This window comes from Vombatus ursinus, unplaced genomic scaffold, assembly GCF_900497805.2.
Source record: "Vombatus ursinus unplaced genomic scaffold, bare-nosed wombat genome assembly UNPS02014798.1, whole genome shotgun sequence".
Taxonomy (NCBI): domain Eukaryota; kingdom Metazoa; phylum Chordata; class Mammalia; order Diprotodontia; family Vombatidae; genus Vombatus; species Vombatus ursinus.
In genome coordinates, this window is record NW_020954576.1 from 58,952,000 (window position 1) to 58,973,598 (window position 21,599).

General features: G+C 38.9%; 1 protein-coding gene across 1 annotated transcript; it reads left to right on the forward strand.

Annotated features, from left to right (window-relative positions):
• The first annotated feature begins 521 nt into the window (after nucleotides 1-521).
• LOC114049891 (centriole, cilia and spindle-associated protein-like) lies at nucleotides 522-17,722 on the forward strand. Its single transcript, XM_027871340.1, has 4 exons — nucleotides 522-760; nucleotides 1,570-2,062; nucleotides 9,926-10,188; nucleotides 15,224-17,722. The coding sequence occupies exons 2-4, from the start codon at nucleotides 1,726-1,728 to the stop codon at nucleotides 15,398-15,400; spliced, it is 777 nt and encodes a 258-aa protein (XP_027727141.1). The 5' UTR covers nucleotides 522-760; nucleotides 1,570-1,725; the 3' UTR covers nucleotides 15,401-17,722.
• The last annotated feature ends 3,877 nt before the right edge of the window (nucleotides 17,723-21,599 follow it).

Sequence of the window (21,599 nt, forward strand, 5' to 3'; positions counted from 1 at the left end):
TATTTTACAGCTAAGAAAACTCAAAGATTTCAGGTCAGCAACCTGCTCCAGGTCCCACAACAGGTTAAGTGGCAGAGCCAAGACCGAGACACAGAATTCCTCACTCCCAGTCCTATTCTCTTTCACTAGACTCTGTACTGCAAATCGACATGGAGTGGCAGCTCTGGCGCACCACATTGGCCCTATCGTAGGCAGTTACTTAACTCAAAAGAGGAACACAGACGAGGTGTTCTTGAGTACCTGCATTGAGGAGCTCAAGGAAGGAGACCCTCCTTGTCTTGTCATTCACTGAGCCAGCATCATCTGGGTGACTGAGGGAAGGGGTTCTAGTAAGGATGTGGGGAGAGCTGAGAGCTTTTTTAAGGGGTACCCTGGAAAAAGAGGTCAGTGGCCTAGGCTGGGGCTCCCTGGAATACGATAGAACTATCCATCTCCATATTTCCTGAGCAAACCAGCCATGGATTCACTGCCACCCCCAAGGAGGACGGCAAGGGTGGGGGGTTGGAGGGGATGGGGGAAACGTGTGGAAGGAGGCGTTTGTTCCGGGAGGGATTTAGGCGGCGCTTTCGCTTCTAATCTGCTTCGAGAACATCTGCCGCCGCTCCACTTGTCGGTGACATCTTGCTATGGTGGAAAGGTTTGGAGGACTGTTGCTCCGGGGATCCGCCGCTGCTACCACCCAGTTCACCCTGCCTTTGGCGTAAAGGCTGCGCTCCAGTCGCAGGAAGGGAAAAGATCCAGAAAGGCTCGGGAGAAGAAGGTAAAATGCAGTCCCCTCCAAAACAAAAAACCCAATCCCATCCCCCCATCCCCGCCCAAATAGCCATGCCCCACATCCCCCACTCTACGGAATGCTCCTTGCATCCCAGACCCCTCTGGCCTCCGAGACAAATTCCCTCAGAACCCCGCCGGGCACCTGTCTCCCAGAGGTGTCACCGCCTCCCAGTTCCGCCCACCCAACCCCGCCACCTCCTCACCCCGCCTGGTTTTATGTCACCCCTTCCTCCAAGCTTCCTCTGGGGCATCACCCTCTCGCTTCTTCCCTCCAGACATCCTCTTCTCCATAGAATGCTCCTTACCCAAAGCAGCCTCCCCTCTCATGCCCAAATGACAGCCACCAGCTTCTCCTCCTCCCCCTTTCCTCCCCCTCTTCCCACTCCTCCGTATCCAGACACCCTGACCTCTTCCTCCTCTTCCGTAGATATGTCCTATGCCAGTGCAGTGCCCTTCCTTTCTCCCTCCCTCCCTGCCTCCATCCTCCCTAGCTCCTCCTTTACCCAGGTCAGAGGAGGCCCGGGCAGCATGCAACAGCCTGGGGTGGCGAACGTCTTTTCCTCGCTCTTCTTCCACTCCGGGGCTCCTCCCCCAGGCCTACTCCGCCATGTCCTCCTCCTCCAGGCCCCAGCCCCGACCCGGTCCAGCCCTGGTCCCCGCCTCTCCGGGGCGGGGCCCCGCACTTTTAAATGTAGCGGCGGGAGATGGTGGTGAGTTGCTTGGGGGAGGGGCTGATTTGTGCCCAATTGTGACTGGAGCTTCATCTTTGATCCTGGGGGCGGGGGTGCGTCGCAGGCAGGCTAAGAGAGCGAGGAAGCGGCTGCCACAAAGAGCTCACCTTGGAATAACCTGAGGAGGAGGAAGAGGGGGAAGGAGGCAGCAGAGAAGGAAGGAAGGCAGAGGCCCGGGGCCTGCCCGCCCCGCCCCGCTGGCTCGGGTCTGGCCGGGACCATGCATTCCGGGAGCAAGGTGAAGAGCGAGTACATGAAGCGCTACAAAGATCCCAAGTGGGACACGTGCGGCTCGTGCTACCGGGAGCTGCTGCACTATCGCCTGAGCCGGCGGCTGCTGGAGCAGACACACAACCCCTGGCTGTGGGACGGTTGGGGGCCGTCCAGCAACTCGGACGATTCCTCGTCTTCGGGGGGTGGCGGGGCCTCCACGCCCCCGGGCCCTCAGGGAGCTTCGACCTGGTCTCCACCTCCGACCCCACCCAAGCCCCTAAGAGAGGGAGTGGAGGAGAAGGAGGCCGAGGTCTCTGAGGATGAGGACGCTGCCAGCCTCCCAGGTAAGTGGTTGGTTGGCTCGCGCCGGACGTGTGCGCCAACCCTAGTCATGGAAATTTGGTGGGGTACGCTCTTGTTTATCAAATTGCTGTCTGAGATCCGGGCGGGAGGGTGAGAGAGGGACTCCCCCCTCCTTCGCCACCCTCCCTTACTGCCTTCTCCTCCCCACTATGCCCATTCATCCCCAGGACCCAAAACTCACACTCCACCCCCCCCACCTACCAGTCCCCGCCTCACACTACTTGTTAACTAGGTGTGCATCCTTGATGAGCAAAATAGGGTGATCAGCTGTCCTCCTCTCTTGTTGCCCTAGTAAGGCTGCTTTGCTTTGGCGTCTTATTAATTTGATTGTTGCTTGGCTACCTCCACTCACCTCCTCCGCTGCTGTGTTCCCAAAGAACAATAAGAAATTTGTTTCAACAGTCATTTTGTTCCTTGATCTCTGTGTTAAAGCCTAATTATGAAAGATATCTTTTTCCTTATCTCATGTTTTTTACATCGCCTCCTTTCCAAATTCGTCCCTTCCTTTTCCCCTACTCAGAGACTCATTCCGTGTACTAAAGAATACAAAAGAGGGGCACAAGGCAGGGTGGGGGTGGGGGTGGGAGGAAAGGAGGAACAACACTAAACCAGACGCTACCAAATCTAACTATAAACAATGCTCCATATCCATAAATCTTCATCTCTGCAAAGAAGGAAGGGAGGGTGCATTGTCTCATTTCTTCAGGTCAAGCTTGATCATTTATAAAATTACACAGAATTTATATATCATTATGAATATTTTTCTAGTTTTGCTTACTTTGTTTTTCATTGACTCATAATGCTGTTTCCCCATGCTTATTTGAATTCTACATATTCATGTTTCTTAAGGGCCCTATAATATTCCATTACATTAATATGCCACGGATTTGTTTAATGGGCATTTATTATTTTGTGTGAAGGACTTTATATGCTGATCAAAAATTGTTCATTACCCTAAAGGTAAGAGGGAGCCACTAAAGCTTACTGAGCAGGGAAGTGACCTGTGTTTTAGCAATATTAATTTGGCACCTTGGAGAGAGAGGGGGATGGGTTGAAGGCCTTGTTAGGAGGATATTGAAATAATCTGGATGGCAGATGAGGAAGGATGAAGAGAGGAAGAGGGTCAGGAGAAATGTGGTGGAGAAAGAATCTGCAAGACTTATAATTTATTACATTTAAGGCAGGAAGGGACAGTTAAGAATCAGGAATGATTACTAGCTTGCCTACCTGGAAGTAGGTGTAACAATCCACAGAAATAGGGAAGTTAGTTCAAAAACTTTACAGTTTAATGATCTTTATGCTTTTCTTTCTTTTTCTTTCTCTCTCCCTCTCCTCTCCCTTACTCACTTTACCAATGTTGTTGGGAGGAAATGCTGAACACATTTTCTGCCTATTTGCTTGTTTTAGGGTTAATTGAAGAGAGGAAGAAAGCTGAATCTCCTTCCTGTTGTCCTATTTTTTTTATTTAACAGTTTGAACCACACCATTTTGCATTGTATTATATTTTTGTACTGTTCTCTAATAATTTTCTATGTAATTACAGATTAGAATGTTAAGGTCTAAAGAATATAAGTGACTTGTCCAAGGTCACAGAGTTAGCATAGCTTGCAGTAGAAACTAGATCTTACGACATTTAAATCCATGTTCTTTGTGTTCAACCAAGAGCTCAACCAGATTTTAAACTTCTTAAAGGCAATGACTGATGTCCCTTCTGGATAGAGAGCTTGATGCTTGTCACAAGTCCAAGGCTGATTAAATGCATGTATTTTGGGCTGACTGGATTTATTTTCATTGCTAACAATCCAAAAGAATATAGATTAGTTTAAGATCACCTTTGATCTTGAGGAACACACTTTGGAAATCTGAATTTATGTTATAAGTAATTTTGCAAAATTATATTTAATATAAGGCAGCTCTTGGTGGAGTATAAAGAACATTAAATGTCATGAGACCTAGTTTCTATTCCAAGTTATGCTAACTCTGTGACCTTGGGCAAATCATTTAAACTCTTAGGACCTTAACTTTCTCATCTGTAATAAGACCATTACCCTAGATCAGTGTTCTCCCAAGTAGGAGCCAGCTTGAAACCAAGGAGAGTGTGATCAACTAATTGGAGAGTAGGAAGATGGCTTACATCTAATCCTTTCTGTGATAGATAGTCATGGACTTTGTTTGCAACACAACCACACCTACCCTTCACTCATTACTGCTCAACTCACCCCCACTTTCCTCCTTCCTGGGCAAAGCTCCTAACCTTATCCCCTTATGGGTTGTGGTGGCCCCTCAGGCTTAGGTTATAACAACCCCCATCTGGGCACCCAGAGTAGCAGCAGCAGTAGCTGCACAGGTGACATGGGGAAAATTCCACTCTCCCCTCTCTAATCCCCCAGCATACCCCAAGGAAAACAATTTATAGATAGAGGTGCTTATTCAAAAAAGTCTAGATGTAATTGGTCTCTAAGCTATACCTTTTAGTCTTAACAGTCTATTAGTAGTGTTAACATAATGTAAGAAACCATCAAAGTGGCATCATTAAAAAAAAAATACAGCATATTGAGTACAAAATGGCCTTAGAAGGAAGAAAAAAAGCAGAAGATAAAAAGCCAGTATGTTGTGAGTGACATGTAGTGAAGCAGATGGAGGCTTTAGGCAAGGATGTGGGTTTTTTTTACTAAATTCTGAAGACCAAATATACTAAAACATCTACATTCTCTGAGTGGCAGTTCACAGCATACATTCACAATCTAACCTTAGGTTAGATAGACTCACACCTCTTTATTAACTATAATTGGAGAGGTCACATATCTTGTCTTCCCTCCTTAAGGATCTTCAGTGACCTTCTGTTGCCTCTAGGCAGCTAGGTGAAATAGGGGATAGAATGCTGGGCCCTGAGTCAGGAAGACCTGAGTTCAAGTCCAGACTCACACCTTACTAGCTGTATGCCTGGACAAGTCACTTAAGCCCTGTTTGCCTCAGTTTTCTTAACTGCAAAATAGAGATCACAGCAATACCTACATCATAGAGTTGTTGTGAAGATCAAATGAGATACTATTTGTAAAGTGCTTAGCACAGTGCCTGGCACTATATAAATGCTTATTTCCTTCCTCATCTAAGATAAAATTACAAATTCTTCAGCTTGGCATAAAAAGCCCTCTCCAACCTGGCTTTAATTTATCTTTCCCTCCTGCTTTCATATTATTCCTGTTTAAGCCACGCTAATTGGTGTTTTTCAAACTTGACATTGCCATTTCCAGCTTCCAAGTATAGACGCCTTGCTCCTCATGCTAGAATCCTTATCTTCCTTCAAAGTCAGCTTATGTACCACTTCTTCCAGGAAGTCTCCCCTGATTCTTATTCCTACCATTGTTAGTGCCCTCTCCCTCCCTTCTAAAATTATCTTGTATTTGTTTGTTGCATGTGTGTTCTTTTCGAGTAAATTGTAAATTGATTGGATGTGTGGGGTGATTTAAGAGTGAGGACTGGAGAATGACTCAATTGAGGTTCAGGGCCTGGATGACTAAAAGGATGGTAGTGTTCTTGTCATAGTTACAGGGAAGTTTGGAAAAGGTATGGATTTGGGGGGAGGGAATAGTGAGCTTTGTTTTGAACATGTGTTTGAAATGTCTATGGGACAGCTAGTTCCAAATGTCCAGTAGACAGTTGGTGATGATGGGAGACTGGAGCTCAGGAGAAAGAATAAGTTTGGTCATCTAGATCTGGGAGTCACTTGCATAGAGTTGACCACTGAAGCCATGGAAGCTGATCAGGTCAACAAATGAGAGAGTATAGAGGAGGGGGAAAAAAAAAAAGGAAGAGGGCCCAGAATAGAGTCATGAGCCATACCCATAATTAGTGGGTGTGGCATTGATGATGATCCTGAGAAGGAGATTTGAGAATGAGTGGTCAGAAAGGAAGGAGGAGAATTAGGAGACAGTGGTGCTGGGAAAACACAGAGAGGACACAGTATGTTTAGGAGGAGAGGGTGGTCAATAGTATCAGATGCTGCCACAGAGAAGTCAAGAAGGATGATAATTAAGAAGAAGCCATTAGATTGGGTAATTAAAAAATCATTGATAACTTTGGAGATTGCTAATGATGAGGTCAATAAGACTGCAGAAGGTTTCGAAGAGTGAGATGAGAGGAAGTGATGACTTTTAAAAGGAGTGGAGCTGAGAAACAGGTGAGATAGATGTAGGATGATAGCTGACAGGGGTAATGGGATCTTGGGAGTTATTTTTTTTTCTTCCCAGTTTTTGGAATAAAAGGAAGGAGGATCATTTTGTATGGAATACTCGTCTTTGGATTACCAACTTTTGTCTTTGCCCATGTCTGCCACAATGTCAACTTAGTAATGTTTAGGACAGAATCTAAAATTTGCTTCTTAAAATAGACTTATGTGAGAGAATTATCTTGTTCCTCTTTTAAAATTATGACTTTTATTATTACTTTGTTGAATTTTACTGCTTGTCTTGAAGCGTTTTTAGCAAAAGAGTTGATCTGTAAAAATTGTTAAATGTTGAGAAAAGGCTTCTCATGTATAAATCAGATCTACAAATCCTCTGTTTTCTGTTCTTATTCCAACAGAAAATGTGTGAGTTGCTCAGAATTGAATACAGAACATTTTCACCACTTAGTTTCAGCCTTGGGACTCTGAATGTCATACTCTAAAATTCTCTGTTCCTATGGGATCAATAGATAAGCATGTGTCATTATTTTGGAAGTGGACAATTTCTAAAATTAGTGTCAGTTCAATTTAACAAACACTTAATTGGTCAAGGTAGTTGTTGGGGACACAATATTTCAAAACAAATCTTTGTCCTTGAGGGCAAAGTCTAGTGGGGGATGGGATAGGGGTGGAATATGAAGAGCATGTATACAAGTTGTGAATACAGTTAGAATGCAAATGTGAGTTGGGAAAAATGCTTTAAAAATTGGAAGAGGGAGACATTGCTTTCATTTTGAATATAGATGTTTTGGAAAGTTTCACAGAAGAAGTAGCATCTGTGTTGGACCTTGAAGAAAAGGAGGGATAAAAAAGGGAGTCTTGTTTCAAACATAGAAAATGATGTGAGCAACAGCAAAGAAGATAAGAGATGGAGAACAGTAAAATTTGAGATAAGGCTGCATCAGGTAGGTCAGTCATATTGTGGAGGACACTCTGAATCACCAGGATCAGTAATTTAAATCAAAAATGGAATCACTGAAGGTATTTAAGTAGAGGAGCAAGAAGATTATAATGGTGCATTAGGAAGATGACTCAGGTACGTATGGAGGATGGACTCTAGGAAGGAAGGCCAGTTAGGATACTGTTCCAAGAGTCTAGGTGAGAAGAGCTTAAGTCCTCAACTATGGTAATTGCAGTGGGAATGGATGTCTATAAAGGGAGTCCCTTTATACCACTGTTAGAGACTGAATACTCATTTGGATAGACAATGGGTCCAATCCCTCATAATCCATCTATTGGAAAATGCTGTTGTCTAGCTTAATAGCATTTAGATACAGGATAATCTTTCAACCTTTCAAACTTTCAAACTTTATTTGGAGAATTCACAACAGGTTAGCTGAGGGAGTAACCATGGAAGTGCATCCATTATTACGATTTGAACAGTTGTAAAACTAAGGAACTAGCAAACCTATGTAAATTTCATTCAGGAATCTTCCAGGAGGAGGATTGAAACTGCAATTAACTGTTTTTAATATTTTAAGATGCTAAATAGGTATAAAAGTTTTTTTCTGAAATAAAGCACTAAAATAGGACATACTTTTCCTTGAGCAAAATCAATATTGATCATGAAGAGTAATTTCTTTCTGTTTTTGTTTTGTTTTATTTGTATTTGCAAGGGGAGTAGAAGTGGGCTGCTTCAATAGAAAAAGCACTGGACTTGGAGTCAGAAGCCCTGGGTATCAGTTCTAGCTCTGACGTTATGACCATGGGAGATTTGTCCCAGAACCTTTTTCTAAGCTCCAGTTTCCTCATTCATAAAATGAGGATACTCTAATGTACCATCTACTACTGCACAGGGGTTGTTGTTAGTAAAATGTTTTTGTAAACTGCAAGGGGTATCTATCTAAATGTGAGCTATTATTGTTTTGCACTGGGTTGAGATTTCCCTGTTTCTATCTTGAGTGCCACCGTTCAGTGTCTTCCATGTTAGAAACACATGTTGTATAGGTTTTTGTTTTCTCCTCCTCTTTACCAACTCTCTCCCCTAATCATATTTCTAATTCTACCATATTTTTCTCAATAATTTTTTACAGCTACTACCTTGATTCAGATCCTCATTACCACCTTTATTTTTCAGTAGTCTTCCAACAGGTCATTGACTCCATTTTCTCTCACTTCTCATTACACAACTGCCAAGTTCATCTTATACATAGATTTGATCATGTTCCCTCTGCTTAAAACTCTTTGGTAACTCCTCATTGACTTAAATCCATAGCCTGGCATTCAAGGTTCCTCAAGATTATGGTATATATTATTCTACCTTTCTGGCCTTATTTTGAATTATTTCTCCTCAACATGTATGCTCCAGCCAAACTAGGCTTGTGCTGTTCATCTTCTGCCTTGACTCATGTATTCCCTAAATTTGTCATGTCTTCCCTATCATCTCTGTTGAAATCCTATCCTTCCTTTAGGACCCAGAACAAATACTGCATCTTCTAGAAGTCTTTCCTGATCTCCAATTTCTTCCCCTCCTTCAATCTCAAACTTGGTTTTCTATCTTTCTTTGTGTACTTTATGTATCATTTTGTATTCTAGTGATTTGTGTATGTGCTGTAACCAACTCCCTATTAGATTGTGAGCTCCTAAGGACAGAGGAATGGTCTTGTTTTTCTTTATATCTCTCCTAAACCCTCTAGCGTAAGTAGATGATGCATAAGAAAGAAATGCTTGTTCTAGTTGTTGTTGATTTCATTTTCAGGATTTGAGAGTCTGGTCCATCACTCTTTCTTGCCAGTACTCTGCATTTAATGCAGAGATTAATACTCAAAACAATCCAATTTATATTATTTGAACATACTGTTCTATCAGTGCATTCCTCAACTTTTTTTTTAAATGAGATAAATTCAAGTGTTAAAGATTTTTTAGATTCTAAATAGTTGTATTTCTTTCCCCCCCAATTAACACACATTTATTTTCTCTCTCCTACATTCTCCTCTCCTCTAATGAGCAACAACAAAAAGAAAACTAAAACCCTCATAACAAATATGTTCAGTCAAGTGAAACTTATTCCATCATTGGCTATGTCCAAAAATGCAAGTCTCATTATTTTGTATTTTGAGTCTGTCATCTGTATGTCAGCAGATGGATGCTGTGCTTCATCTTCAGTCCTTTAGAATTGTGGCTTGTCTTGCATCAATCAGAGTTCCAAAGTCTTTCAAAGTTACTTTTCTTTATAATGTCATTGTATAAATGGCTCTTTTAGTTCTCACTTCACTCTGCATCACTAAATTTCTTTTGTTAAATCAAATAGTTACTTGTTAAGTCACTGGGGTCCATATTTTTTCATCAGATATATAAATTTACATGTAATCAGTAGGCACAATGGACAGAGTGCTGGGTCTGGAGTCAGGAAGACCGAAGTTCAAATCCAGCCTCAGATACTTTACTAGCTTTATGACCTTGGACATGTCATTTAACTTGTTTATCTCAGTTTCTTCAATTGTAAAACTGAGATCATAATAGCACCTACCTTTTGGGATGGTTTGTAAGGATCAAATGAGAGAAAATTTGTAAAGTGCCTGGCATATAGCAGGCACCATACAAATGCTAGCTATTATTATTATTGTTGTTGTTATTTTCCTTTTTCTTTAGACTCCTAATTATGATATTTTTTTTAAAGAAACATCTGGAAAAGACATACAAGAAAAAAGTAAACAGCAGAGGGAAGCAAAAGAACAGATAGAAGTGAAAGATACCACTGAGCATCCTCGCCAATGTGCCTTGCTTGCTAAAGCAGATAAGAAACCAGCTAAAAGTCCTCAAAGACCAAGTAAAACAAAAGAAATCAAACATCCGTTTGCTCTTTATGGCTGGGGAGAAAAACAGACAGATACTGGGAGCCAAAAAACACATAATGTATGTGCTTCTGCTTCGGCAAAACAGGTAAGTTCCTTGGGTGCTGAGCTCACTTTTCACCTCATCTGGAGGAGAGGAGAGGCTGACAATATTGATACCATAAAGCGCTGCTTTCCATCCAGTATCCTGGGACATTCCCACATTAATCTGTCTGGGTCTTTGGATACAGCTGGATGAGGCAGGCCAGCAAAGTCCAGGGCCCCAAAGGATGTATATATAAGTCTGTACAGCAAAGACTCGCAGTCAAGAGGTCAGTTAGTAATTCAGATTTATGCACTGATTTAAGGCTTGTAGTTTCTTCCCAACAATTCTGAGGGGTTAGGTAGAACAAGAATTATTTTTTCCCACTTGAGGAAATGGAGACTGCCAAGAGATAAGATGACTTGCCCATAGTCAACCCAACTAATGAGTTGGGATTCAAGCTTAGGTCTCCTGATTTTGAGTTCATTTTCTTTCTGTTCTACCACACTATTTCTTCCCTTTTCCCTATGCAGTTAGCACAGGAAAAGGATATAGCAATATCATAAATCCAGGAAAGAAGAGACTCTCTAAGGGTTCAGAAAAAACAAAAAACAAAAACAAAAACAGGTAACAGATTCCAGGTAGGAAGAATTATTATTAGAATATGCAGTAGCATAAAGCAAGAAGGGACAAACAAATTGGAATGAGTAAATAAGAGCAATGTTGACTTCAGAGAGTAAGATTCTCTGCTTTGATTTTATTCTCCTTATTGAACATGGAGGCAGGCAAGTGTCTGTATGTAAGAATAGAGAGATTTTTGTAGGTTCCAGAACCCCTTATTAGAGTATGGTATGAGATACAGACTTTCTAAGCATTCAATTACAAGTATGTAGTAGCATGCTGTGAAGCTGTCTTTGGTGTCACAAAATGCTGGATTTCCTTTATCTCTTTTTGCCCATTTTTTTTTGACCAAAGGGGTCAAGACAAGAAGGTGAATTGTGTGTGTGTGTGTGTGTGTGTGTGTGTGTGTGTGTGTGTACACACTTTGTTTCCTACAAAACCAGCAATTGTTGTAGACACTGGGAATAGAACCTCCTAGGATATTAATTCTCTCCTTCAGCTTTGCTAAGCTAGCTATCTTGTATGCTGAATCTTTGTGTCACAATAAGAAGTGTTAATATACAAATCTCATATCCCAGTAGTTACTGAAAGTCATATGGAACCCTTTTTAATTTTTGCTCAAATGTCCAGTATTATCATACTTTTATTCTCTCCTTATATATTATAGCTAATATGTTTAACTTCCAAGAACTTGTTTCTCTATACCATAATTACGCTTCCTTTTAGACATTCCTAACTTAATTACTTATCCCCTTACACTTTAGTCCTTATTCACCTTGTGAGTGGGCCCTGAAGACTGATTTCTGAGCATCCTAGTTTCTAAGTAGTTTTCTGGGAAACAATATTATTGTTAATAATATATTAATAGCTTAGAAAAAACTCCTTTTTTTTTCTTTTTAGCATTGAGGGGCAAATTCTTAGTTTAGGTCAAATTTCATTAGCAACAACAAGAGAGTCTTAGCTTAACAAAATGCTTTCAAACCACAGCTGTAATGTTCTTTTTAAAACAATATTTGGACATTTCAGTAAAGAATTTGGACAGTAACCACATGGAATTAATAACATAACAAGATTTTACCTGTAGCATTTTGATATTTCTAGCTAATTTATTGAACTATAATCTTAAGAATTCATTTGGATGGTTAGTCTACACTGAGTCTAAAATAAATGTAAATTGACTTGGAAAGCAGGAGTAGGCAGGGCTCTGAATATAATCTAGCCAAAGTGTCAGATTTTGTTTGCAGATTATTTGAGCCCACTTTGAATCTCAGAAATTTTTGCTTTACGACTTGGAGTGAGAGTGGCAAGTATCTATCTCATTTAGGACTTACCATAGAATAGCAAACAATTTTTAGATTATTTAGTGTAGCATTTCCAATAAAAGCCCATATATATCCAGATCTCTTGGGACTAAGCCAGTCAGAGGAAAATCCAGAGTACAGATATGCTTATGCATTTATAATATATATGCACTTATGTTTCCATGTAATCTGATGCAGAGGTATATGAACTGTCATAGTAGAATATTTTCAATACTATTCCCACTAAACTTCAATGTAAACACACAGGAGGAGTGTTTTATATTCACCTTCCTTTATGTAGGTCAGCTGGAATTCAATAAATGAGCTTGGTATTAAATTTAACCCTTGAGTGGTGGAGGAAATCATGGGAGAACACCTCTTTTAGGGATCAAGAAAGATGAAGGGTCAAATAAATTATGTAAATAGAAAGAAAACTATATTCCAAATTTTAGTCTGGCAATAAATATAAAAGATTTATTCAAGGAAAAAGCACTTGTTTTCTAATGCCTAGTGGTTCAAAAAATGGTAATGATTCATTTATTTAATTATTTAATTCTGAGTGAACTAACACACTCAGGCATTATTCACCACCATAGAACACTGGCACTAGTCTCACCATTTCCTGACTTTCTTCATCTAACCTATCCTGCTTTATAGGCCACTAAGCCATCTTTTTTTTTTAAATGTTCTTTTTTTTTATTAATTTATTTTGATTTATCAACAATCACTTCCATATGCTTTTGAGTTTAAAATTTTTCTCCCCCTTCCTCCCCACCACCCTCCCCAAGATGGCACACAATCTGATATAGTAAGTCATCTTCTTAATATATATTTCATCACTTCCCAACTCAGAAAACTTCCCTGGCTCCCCATAACCCACAGAGTAAAATCCCAACTCCTTTACCTGGCACTTTATGCCTCTGTGATTAGGCTTTCACCTCCTTTTTCCATCTTCTTCCCACTTCCCCTGCCTTTCTCCCCCAACAAATGTATACCCTTTTCTAGCGATTTCAATACAGCTAGGTGGCACAGTAAATAGAGGGCCAGGCCTAGAGTCAGGAAGACATCTTCCTGAGTTCAAATCTGGCCTCAGAGACTAGCTTTGTGACCTTGGACAAGTCACTTAACCCTGTTTCCCTTCGTTTCCTCATCTAAAAATGAGTCGGAGAAGGAAATGGCAAACTACTCCAGAATCGTTGCCAAGAAAACCCCAAGTAGGGTCACAAAGAGTCAGAAAATGACTGAATAAAAGCTATGTCAATCTCACTGTTCTCAGACAAGCTCAATTTCATTCTGGTCTTTACATAAATACACACTAAGGCATTGAAGTAAAAAGATAAAATGGGTGGACACTACATTTTGAGAAACATTAATTCTAGGTCATACTTAACTAGAATAGATTCCGTAATTCATCTAGTTTCAGCATTTATTATGGATACTAGAATGTGCTAGAGAATGAAATTATGGAACACCCATCCCTGAAGGGCAGCATGCTACAGTGGAGATAAGCACTGGCTTTGGAGTCAGAGCTCCAGGGTTCAGATCCTGGCTCTGCCACTTGACTACTCATGTGCCCTTGTCCAAGTTACTTTACCTCTCTGAGAGGGCCTTAGTTTCTCCTGGAAATGGGAGAGTTGAACTAAATGGCCTCTCTGGTCCCTTATAACTGTAAATTTATGATCCGAAAGGACCACAGTGGGGTAATCTTCCTGGGATGGTTTCAGGGCTGTTCTGCACTAAAAATTTATGAAAGTTCTTTTTTTTTTTAAGTTTAGTCTAATGCCTTACAAAGTCCATTACTTCCTGATAACCTTCCTGTAGAACCCTCTCTCATTGCAAAGAAAAACAAGTAAACAAAACTAACATATCAATTATATCTGATGCTGTGTATATGCTGGATCTCATACCTGCAGTCCACCATCTCTACTGAGAGAAGGGAGATAATGTTTCATTATTAGCCTTCTGGAATCAAAGACTAGTAACTTCATAGGTGGTACAATGGATAGAGCACTAGACCTAGAGACAGGAAGACCTGAATTCAAACCTGGTCTCAGAACTTACTAGCTGTGTGGCTTTGGGCAAGTCCCTTAACCTCTGTTTTCCTCAGTTTTCTCATCTGTAAAATAGGAATAATAATAGCACCTATCTCTCAAGGTTATGAGGATCAAATGAGATAATGATTATAAAGCATTGCACAGTGCTGGGCACATGATTTAAAAGTGAGCTGTCACTATCATCATCTGAATTATGTCTTTTATTGTTGTTTTCCTTTACATTATTGTAGTTATTGTATATAGTGTTGTCTTGATTCTGCTTTCTTCAAAGTTATATATTCTTTCTAGCCATTAAAATCCCTGTGTCCTTCATGAATCATTATGAACTAGGATTCCTTTCAGTTCTGAAATTCTCTGAGTTCATTAGAAGACTGACAAACGGGCATGATCACTGCTAACAGTTCTATCATAAGTTCACCAAAGTCAAGTTTTTAGTTGTATCTCTAAAAACTGGGCCTGTGAAAATAAAAAAATTCTTTAGATTTTTTGAACTGGACCTATAATTTTATGAGTATGGGGAAGTGCCAATGAGGGAACTCCATCTACCAAAGCAGACAGGCACCTCCTTTGCAACTGAATCTTAGAGAATTTTCTAGACCACTGAGAAGGTTAAGTGACTTGCCTAATGTTATATAGCCAATATATGTCAGAGGTTACACTTGAACCCTAGGAATTTATGACTCTGAGGCAGCCTCTCTCTTTTTATGCCTCTTAATTTCTTTCATTAATTCATTAACTATTTTTTGTTTTATTGTTTGGTTTAGACCCGTGATTTCCTTAGTGTGGGGTATTCTTGGCATGGGAACTCCCTTCACTGATAAAGACTAGCATTTCTTTTTCAACTTTAACCTAGTCTTAGATGCTAGTGACCCTGAGAAAAGAAGTTAAATGACTTCCTTGTCTGCTGCTACACAGCTAGTATGTTTCAAAGTCAGGACTGTCCACTATCTCATGATGCTTCTCCTTCCATTTGTTAAATACATTTAAATCCTTATTTGATTTTGTTCTATTTCATGAATCAGTAGGCTGGCTTTAAGAAAAAAAATAGTTTTGACTGAAATAGTATTTTGTTAATGCCAAGACAATTTGATTTTTGATACTTAAATTTTTTTTAAACCTTCACAGATTCATGAATCAGCATTACGAGCCAAGAATAGAAGACAAGTGGAAAAAAGGAAACTGGTCATTCAGAGGCAAAGAGCCTATTCTGTAGATGTGCAGAAACCCAGAAGGATCAAGCCTTCCTCTGCAGATAATCCATGGATGACAGAATATATGAGATGCTACTCAGCAAGAGCTTGAGGAAAGAAAAATGTGCTTGTATAACCTCATTAAAAACAACAGGACATTGGTTTAGAAAACCAAATGATTATGTAAGGTTTTGTTTAGGGGGTTCCCAAAAGAGCGTTTTTTAAAATGTATTCTGGTAACCTACCTCTGTAGTAGGGCAGATAGCTGAAGCCATAGACATTTGAAGTTATTCATGATGATCATTCCCTAAGTCTCTGGTATTCTTGAGTTTTTGAAGCATCTTAATCTTTGGAGAAAATGACACCAAATGACTTTTAAGTGGCAAGTTTTATAAGATGCTTAGTAAGCAGTATTTCATAACTGCATAAGGAGCCCATTCTCTATCTCTCTTGAACACCAGCAAACCCTGTAGAAAGTAAGATGGTTCCATTTTGTACCTAACACAAGCCAGTTTTCAATTATATGAAATTTTACCGAGTGGAAGAATTAATAGCTAAAGGACAGTCATTTCTGATAGCTGTTCTTTTGATCCCTATCAACTCCTGAAATGAGTTCTGGTAAAAACTGAACTTACTCCATTTTTTTTTCACCGGCTCATTTACCGTTTCATGTGGATAGCAACATTCAGCATTTTTCTAGGTTTGACCTCACTTTTTCTCTCTACTGTGGCACTTATTATTTTTAATACCCCAAACACATTCCATTTGAGAGATATCCATGCAGTAAATATTAGGGTAGGACTGAAGTTTCTTTGTGTCAAAGACTGTCACAAACTAAGTTTCCCACTGCAGAACTTTTTCTCTCGGAGCACACTCCTAGTGACTTAAGACCTGCTTGCCCGATTTTAATCATGTGCTTTGTCACTTGTGTACCAGTTGGATTTTAAGAATAAATGGGCTTCAGAGCAGTAAGTTTTAGAATTTATACTCAAACTTAGAATAAATTTATAAGTATTGAGGTTCTGGGACTTATCAGGAAGGGGCATCTTTTAGAAATTATGTCAGGACATCGGGGTATAGCCTCATTTCTACTTGCATTGCTTTCCTTTCCAAAACTAATTCAACAATAAGCAAACTTGGGCTTTATGCAGTCTTCCTCAGACTTATTAATTCACTGGCATTCCTTATTTGATATTCTTATGGCAGGACATAGTCTCAGGGAAGGAGTGTATGTTTCCCTGCATTATGTGTAAGAATTCAGGGGGAATTCTCTCTCTCTTGGGCTCCAAAATGTCTTTAAAATATAGTTTCCAGCTGAGTCTGAACATGGCTTCTTTCTCCATTTGTTAGGGATGGGGACCTGATTGTAGGCTCTGATTCTAAAGATCCTTAAAAGGAAAAGGAAAATCTTGCATATGTAGCTCTAGCAGCCACATGAACAAAAATTAATGTTATTATAACAGGTGCTTTTAGATGTGAGACTAAAGTTTTTATTCTCAGTCTATGGAACAGTGCAAACAACTGTAGTGTATATATCTACTCTGCTTACTATTTTTCCCCCCATCCTCATTTGGTCTTTAAATATATTTTACTTGTTTAGTTATAAATATATTAAGCTTTGAAAACTGATTTCTAAATAGTAATAGCCTTTCTACTTAAGTGTAATTTTTGACCTTTATATGGTTTTGAGGTTCATTCTTTTGTTCAGAGAGCTGTCTGTGCTTGTCATTGAACCATATGATATAAGTTAAGTGAAATCTCTTTATTCCATATATCATCACCAAAACCAAATCACCAATGCATGTCAGCACTTCTGGTGATAATCCTCTAAAGTCATCATTAGTTTATTATGCTATAGACACTGGAAGTACCAGATGTCCAAATGAATGTGGCAATGAATGGTAGTTGTGTAAATGCATATAAAATTCAGTGTTCTCAAGTAAATTCTCACCTGGTTGGATTTAGTAATCAAGCTTAAACTTTTCATATCACAGCTGACAATCAGAAAGTGGCACTGTGAAGTAAGGTAGGTTTTAAATGTCTATAAATAGCCTTAGAAAATTCATTTTCAATTCAATATTTTTTAAAAGCCAGCCTTTTTCTAGTTTAGAAAACTGACTTGCATGTAACTAACTTACTACTGTGAAAATCCAGACAAACCAACACAAAGCTGAAAGGTGAAACTGATCAAAATAATTTTGTTCTAAAACAACCAGAAGTATAACACAAGTAAAGTTTTAACCCTATTTTTTTTGATATATACTGATAACTTACATTGATTTCTTTAAAAGTGACTATAATGATCTTGTCAATTTTTTTAGAGGTATAGGAGAGACATTGATTCAACTCTCCTTTCCATTAGATTACAACCTATGAAACTCAAATGTCTTATCAATTTTTTCCTTTCTTATAAACAAATATAATTTCTCATAATGCTGTTACAAGTTCTCTGTGATAACTTAGAAAATAAGGTAGTATAAATTATTTCATGTAGAAGAAGTTTGAGACTGAGAATGTGATCTTTTTAAAATCTAGAATGAAAAGGCATTTAAATGATGAAGTGTGGCTATGAGATTTCTCCTTCCCAAAGTTTAGCTTTAATATCTTAGTTAAAATCTTTTGCCTTGAGTATGCTCCTTCCCTTTGGCCAAGCTCTTTTATTCCTTCACCTTCAAAGTAGTAATAGAATTTTGAAAGTAATGGCAGCTGTTTATGTAAATAAAAGTGACTATTTCCTTCTCTCCATGTCCCTTAATACTTACTTAAAACAACAACCAAGTAAGGTATTAAAAACAATAGCAACAAACTCTTCTCATTTAGAAGGTTGTGCTTCTGGCACTTCCCTTTCTAGAAATGTTTATGTACTACTTTTCCTATTGGTTTGCTATTTTTCTTGTCCAGTATGTTAATGAATTATATGAAATTTGATGCCCTTAATGAAAATACTAATGAATAGAAGACTCATATGAGGTCTTTAACTTGTTTGAAGGTAGACTTAGAGACTCAGGATGCTCTATATTGAATCTGCTTAGGTTATGTGTGCTTGAATTAGATCCAAAATCAGTTTGCTAAAACTAGAAGGAGACAGTAGTAGCGTGCCTTGCTTGGGGCCACTTCCCTGTCTTGGGCAACTAAGTCATGTCAAGGAAAGGTTCAAAGTAATGGCATGGCTACTGCAAATTATGAGTGTCTGAAAGGAAATGATCCTGCATAACCTTCTTTACAAAATAAGTCTTATTATGTTATTTCCACCCAACTTCTAAGCTGTACAAATTCAAGGTCCTGGAATTCTGGGAACAAAAATTCCTCGTGAAATGTTGTGATACAGTCATATTTATAAGTACCCAAAGTGTTAATGGGCAAAAATAGACACACAAAGTACATGTCAGAAGTGAAAATCTTGTTAAGTGGAATATTTCAGTGAAAAAGACTTTTGCATTTCATTAGATTTAAAGACCACACAGGGTGAGATGTGTTTACATAAGCTTAAATCTCTAGTTTGCTTGGTGTCAAACTGCCAATCTAATATGACCTGTATAAAGACCTTGTTATAATTTGTCTCTGGCACCAGACAAACTATATAAAAGAAATTAGCATGCTTGCTTCAAACTTGTGCTTTTGAAAATTGCTTTGCTACCATTTTAAAAATGACAGGATGATAGGATATTTAAATGCATGACTGTGCTCAATATTAAACCATATGTGGGAAGTATTGTCTAGATTTAAGATCAACCATGACCCCCTTAACACCTGTAGAGGAATGTGGGCAGTTCTGGATTCCAAATGGTTATTTTTCTATAATCTATATAGCTTGGAACTTGTTCAGGGAATGAAAACATTCTAAGCCCCAATACTCTTTCTAGGAAAGAAAAAAAAATGCTTATACATACTTAAACAAGAGGCCTTTTGAATGAAAATTTTATTATTGGTAATAGTGACAAAAAGCTCTTAGCTATTTTTAAGGGCACTCAAAGGATATTTATGAGCATAATTTCCCATTTCAATTTCAGCAGACCATGCATTGGATGTGGTCTTTTAATGAACAAAACCAGGGTTGGGGAAAATTACCCCAAGTTGATATATATATATATATGTATATTTTAGCACTGCATTCACTTTAAATTCTAAGAAGTGTAGGCTAGACTAATCATAAAGTTCTGGCAATGTGAATTTCAGGTTTTACTTTTCTAAGGTAATAGTATGTATTCTTTTCAGCTTCTCCAATGTTGTATTTACTTGTATAAATGTGAATAAAATTAATATCTACAGGTAAATTATAATTTTGTGAAAAATAATTCTGAGTTGGTGTACAAATAGTTGAATATTAAAAAGGATCAGAATTTTAAACTTTAAGGATAAATTTTGTTTATTGGTGCCTTATTTTTTATACAACGCAGTCCTTGACTGCTTTATACCAGTCTTCTTGACTCTCACCCTTTCCTTCCCTAATTGAATCTGTATAATATGGTTGTTTATCCCTGAAGGCTACGTAGAAAGATTTTAAAAATCTACTTTCCCTATGGAAAAGACTCTGGACTTCACACCAATGCAACCTACCCATGCCTTCCTATTCTGGGCAATTTTTATCTAACTTTTTATATGAATCCCTCTACAGAGGAACTAGCCAATATATTTCTTTCCCCTTCAGACGTGAGCTAATTGTACATGGGTTACATATGTAAGTTGTTTTCTACTTCTTTATTTCTCCTTGATTTGCTTCTCCCTCCCTCACCCTTTGGGGGAGGCAGCCCCCCCAGCCACACACATTTTAAAGTGATTTTTTAAAATTAGAAAAAAAATTACCAATTAACAAAAATTGCTTTTTTTTTCACCACTGGCAGGGGGCAGAAGGAAACAGAAAAAAACCGTAGTAACATATACATAGTCAAGCAAAAAAAAAATTCCCACATTGGCCATGTCCCAAAAATACATGTTTCTTTCTTCACCCTTTAGTCCCATTACCTCTCTCAGGATGTGAGTAGTATGCTTCATCACTGGTCTTCGGAAATCATGGCTGGCCACTGTTATCTATCAGAGTTCTTATGACTTCCAAACTTGTTTTTATGGTATTGTTTTTATAGTACAAATTATCCTCCTGGTTCTCCTCACTTCACTCTGCACTGGGTCATACAAGTCTTTCCTGGTTTTTTGGAAACTTTCCTCTTGATCATTTCTTATGGCATAACAGTATTCCATTACATTCATATATATAATTGTTCATTCCCCAATTGATGGGCACTCTTTAATTGGAAACCCCTTAGTTTCCAATTCTTTGCTATATAAAAAAAATATAGGTCCCTCTCCTTTTTCTTTGATCTCTTTGAGGGTATAGGCCTTCTAGCAGTATTGCTGGGACAAAGAGTATGCATAGTTGAGTAACTTTTAAGGCACAGTTCCAAACTGTTGTTCTAGGGAGTATAAGTTATTACACACTGTTTCTTGCCATCATTTTTTTTTTTCAGGACCATCATTTTTTTAAACACAGCCAATGAAGCAGCAAATATTTGAGTACTTATTTATTTATTAAGTACTTATTAAGCTAGAGCTGGGGATGCATAAAATCAAGACACATACCCTGTTCTCAAGGGGCTTATATAATGAGGAAGATAAGACAAAGCTGATATATGGTGGAATGTGACAAGTCAGAAGTCCAGAAAAAGTACTATGAGAAATTGGGGAAGGGAGAGATTACTTTTAGCATGGGGCCAGTGGAAGATTTGTGTGGAAGACTCATGGCACCTGAATTTTGTCCTAAATTAGAAAATGGAATATTGTTAACAGGCAGAAATTGGGGTGGGGTTGGACAAAGGGAACCTCTTTCAGGCATGGAAGGCAGCATAAACAGACACGGAGAAGGGAGAAGACAGGAAAAGATGTGAACACTGGGTAGCTGAGTTTAGTCAGAGCAGAGAAACTGACAGGGAAGAGTATAACAAAAGAAAGGTTGGAGCCAGATTGTGGAGTGCTTTTAATGTTCTCCATATAGAATAGTTTATACTTCATTCAGTAGACAATGGGGATTTCTGAGAAGAGGAATGGCTGGATCATTGTAGTATTGTATTGGGAGGATTATTCCAATCAATATGTAAAGCAATGGATTGGGGAGAGGAGATGGCTTCATCAGAACAGGTAATGCCAGGCCAAATTAATTTCTTTTATCATTGAAAAACTCAAAAGTAATTGGTGAAATGTTCCAAATAGTTTACCTAGTTTTGGCAAAGCATTTAATATGATCTGGTACACTCTGCTTGGGGACATGATGGAGAGGTGTAGTACTAAAGGAGTTTGGAATTGGTTGGATGGCAGGGTGT

Bases quoted from the DNA above. Each gene is read 5' to 3' on its own strand.
- LOC114049891 (XM_027871340.1), top strand. From the start codon at position 1,726: ATGCATTCCGGGAGCAAGGTGAAGAGCGAGTACATGAAGCGCTACAAA. The intron at 2,063-9,925 runs GTAAGTGGTTGG...TTTTTTTTAAAG, and splicing joins GGACGCTGCCAGCCTCCCAG to AAACATCTGGAAAAGACATA. The intron at 10,189-15,223 runs GTAAGTTCCTTG...AAACCTTCACAG, and splicing joins CTTCTGCTTCGGCAAAACAG to ATTCATGAATCAGCATTACG.